The sequence below is a fragment of the Arachis ipaensis genome, chromosome B09, assembly GCF_000816755.2.
Source record: "Arachis ipaensis cultivar K30076 chromosome B09, Araip1.1, whole genome shotgun sequence".
NCBI classification, from domain to species: domain Eukaryota; kingdom Viridiplantae; phylum Streptophyta; class Magnoliopsida; order Fabales; family Fabaceae; genus Arachis; species Arachis ipaensis.
In genome coordinates, this window is record NC_029793.2 from 122,317,015 (window position 1) to 122,318,631 (window position 1,617).

Consider the following 1,617-nt stretch of genomic DNA (forward strand, 5'->3'; position numbering starts at 1 on the left):
TAAAAATTATCTGTAACTAAAAATATATTTATAATAATGATCCAAAAGTACTAGAATGAAGTTAATTTTGAATTTTCATACATCCCACACTAAAGTAAGCATAGCCATATCAAAATAAGCAGGATACCACTTAGAATTTACTACTAATACTCTACGAAAAACTAAAATATTATATCTTACATAAGTATCTTCTAATAAAGTCAACCATGCATACATGTATCCATTCTCAAAACTACTCTATCTTAGCCAATAAACTACAATAATAATCACCTTAATCTTAATTATCATCCTCAATATTATCAAAAAAAATATTTATAATGACATTCGCAAAGGATATAATGAAGAACTAAGAAGGCCACAATATTCAGATATAAACACGCAAAGGATTCAACTTTAATCCAATAAGAGTACGAAGAACTAGGAAGGCTTCAGCAGAATATAGACAAACTTCCTATATAAACATACATAATGAAGAATTAGGAAGGCCATAATATTCAGATATAAACACGCAAAGGATTCAACTTTAATCCAATAAAAGTATGACTTAATTCTTCCCCGAACTGAAAAAGGAACCCCCTTTCACTATCTCTTCCCCAAGTTCATCGAGTCGAAAAAGCACCCAAATTTAAGCATAAAGATTCGAAGTTAAATAGAACATAACATAACAACAGAAAACATAGGCCAAATAGCAAAGAAAAAAAGCAGCACATTGTTAGTGATAGTAAAAATAGAAGGTGGAATTAGTGAAGATTGTACTTTGTGAAAGAAACACACGTCTTCTACCATTTCTGTAGCTGAAGAAGTGAGAAGAGAGAAAGGGTTCAGCTTTGGGACTTGTTTGCCAGAGAGAGGTGAAACCCATATGGCATTCAAGGCCCTCAAGTCCAAACTCTCAATTTCAAATTTCTTGGCAGATGGGAGTCCAAAAATTCCCCTGTTGATTCCTTGAAACATATTTTTTATTGCAATTGATTTCAAACATATCAGATACACCTTCTGCTTTGTTAAACAATACCAAAAGCATATAATGAAAAAGAAAAAGAAAAAGTAGATTGAATATTGTTGAAATGGGATACCTTCCACTGCCTGGTAAAGCTCTCTTTTCTTCTTAGCAAGTGTGTCATCCATAACCAAGCCTGACCCAAAGCTCTGTTCTCCAACTTTGACAACAGTGAAGGGTTTAAACCAGAGCGGTCTGTCACCAAATCTCGAGGTGTTCATCCTTGAAAGATTCTTAGGTGGAGGCAATCTTTGAAGCTTCATGATATCCATAGTTCTAAAAATCACAAGACTCACATGACAACCGGCCATTGATGCATGAAATAACTTGGTGACCCTTCTAGAAGAAGATTTAACTATGAGAGACAGAAAATGAAGCACATGATAAGATCATATCCTAGCCCTGCACGTTCTTCTATCTTGTTTTGGTTGATAAAGACTCTGGTTCTGATATTACTTATTAGTGTCATCATTTTTGCTCTATGGAAATGGTGAACAACTAACTGGATGGATTGGGGTGGGGGAAGAGAGACAACTAACAGCTAGAAAGTAAAATCAGTCACCACTACTAACCTCATGAGCAAAATCAAAAGGAGTAAGGTTTACTGATGCATCTTT

General features: G+C 34.4%; 1 protein-coding gene across 1 annotated transcript; it reads right to left on the bottom strand.

Annotated features, from left to right (window-relative positions):
- Positions 502-1,289, bottom strand: LOC107616956. The gene is made up of 2 exons (XM_016318816.2): positions 1,077-1,289; positions 502-944 (listed from the first exon to the last, which is right to left on the bottom strand). Exons 1-2 carry the CDS (start codon positions 1,270-1,272, stop codon positions 646-648), a joined length of 495 nt encoding a protein of 164 aa, XP_016174302.2. The 5' UTR covers positions 1,273-1,289; the 3' UTR covers positions 502-645.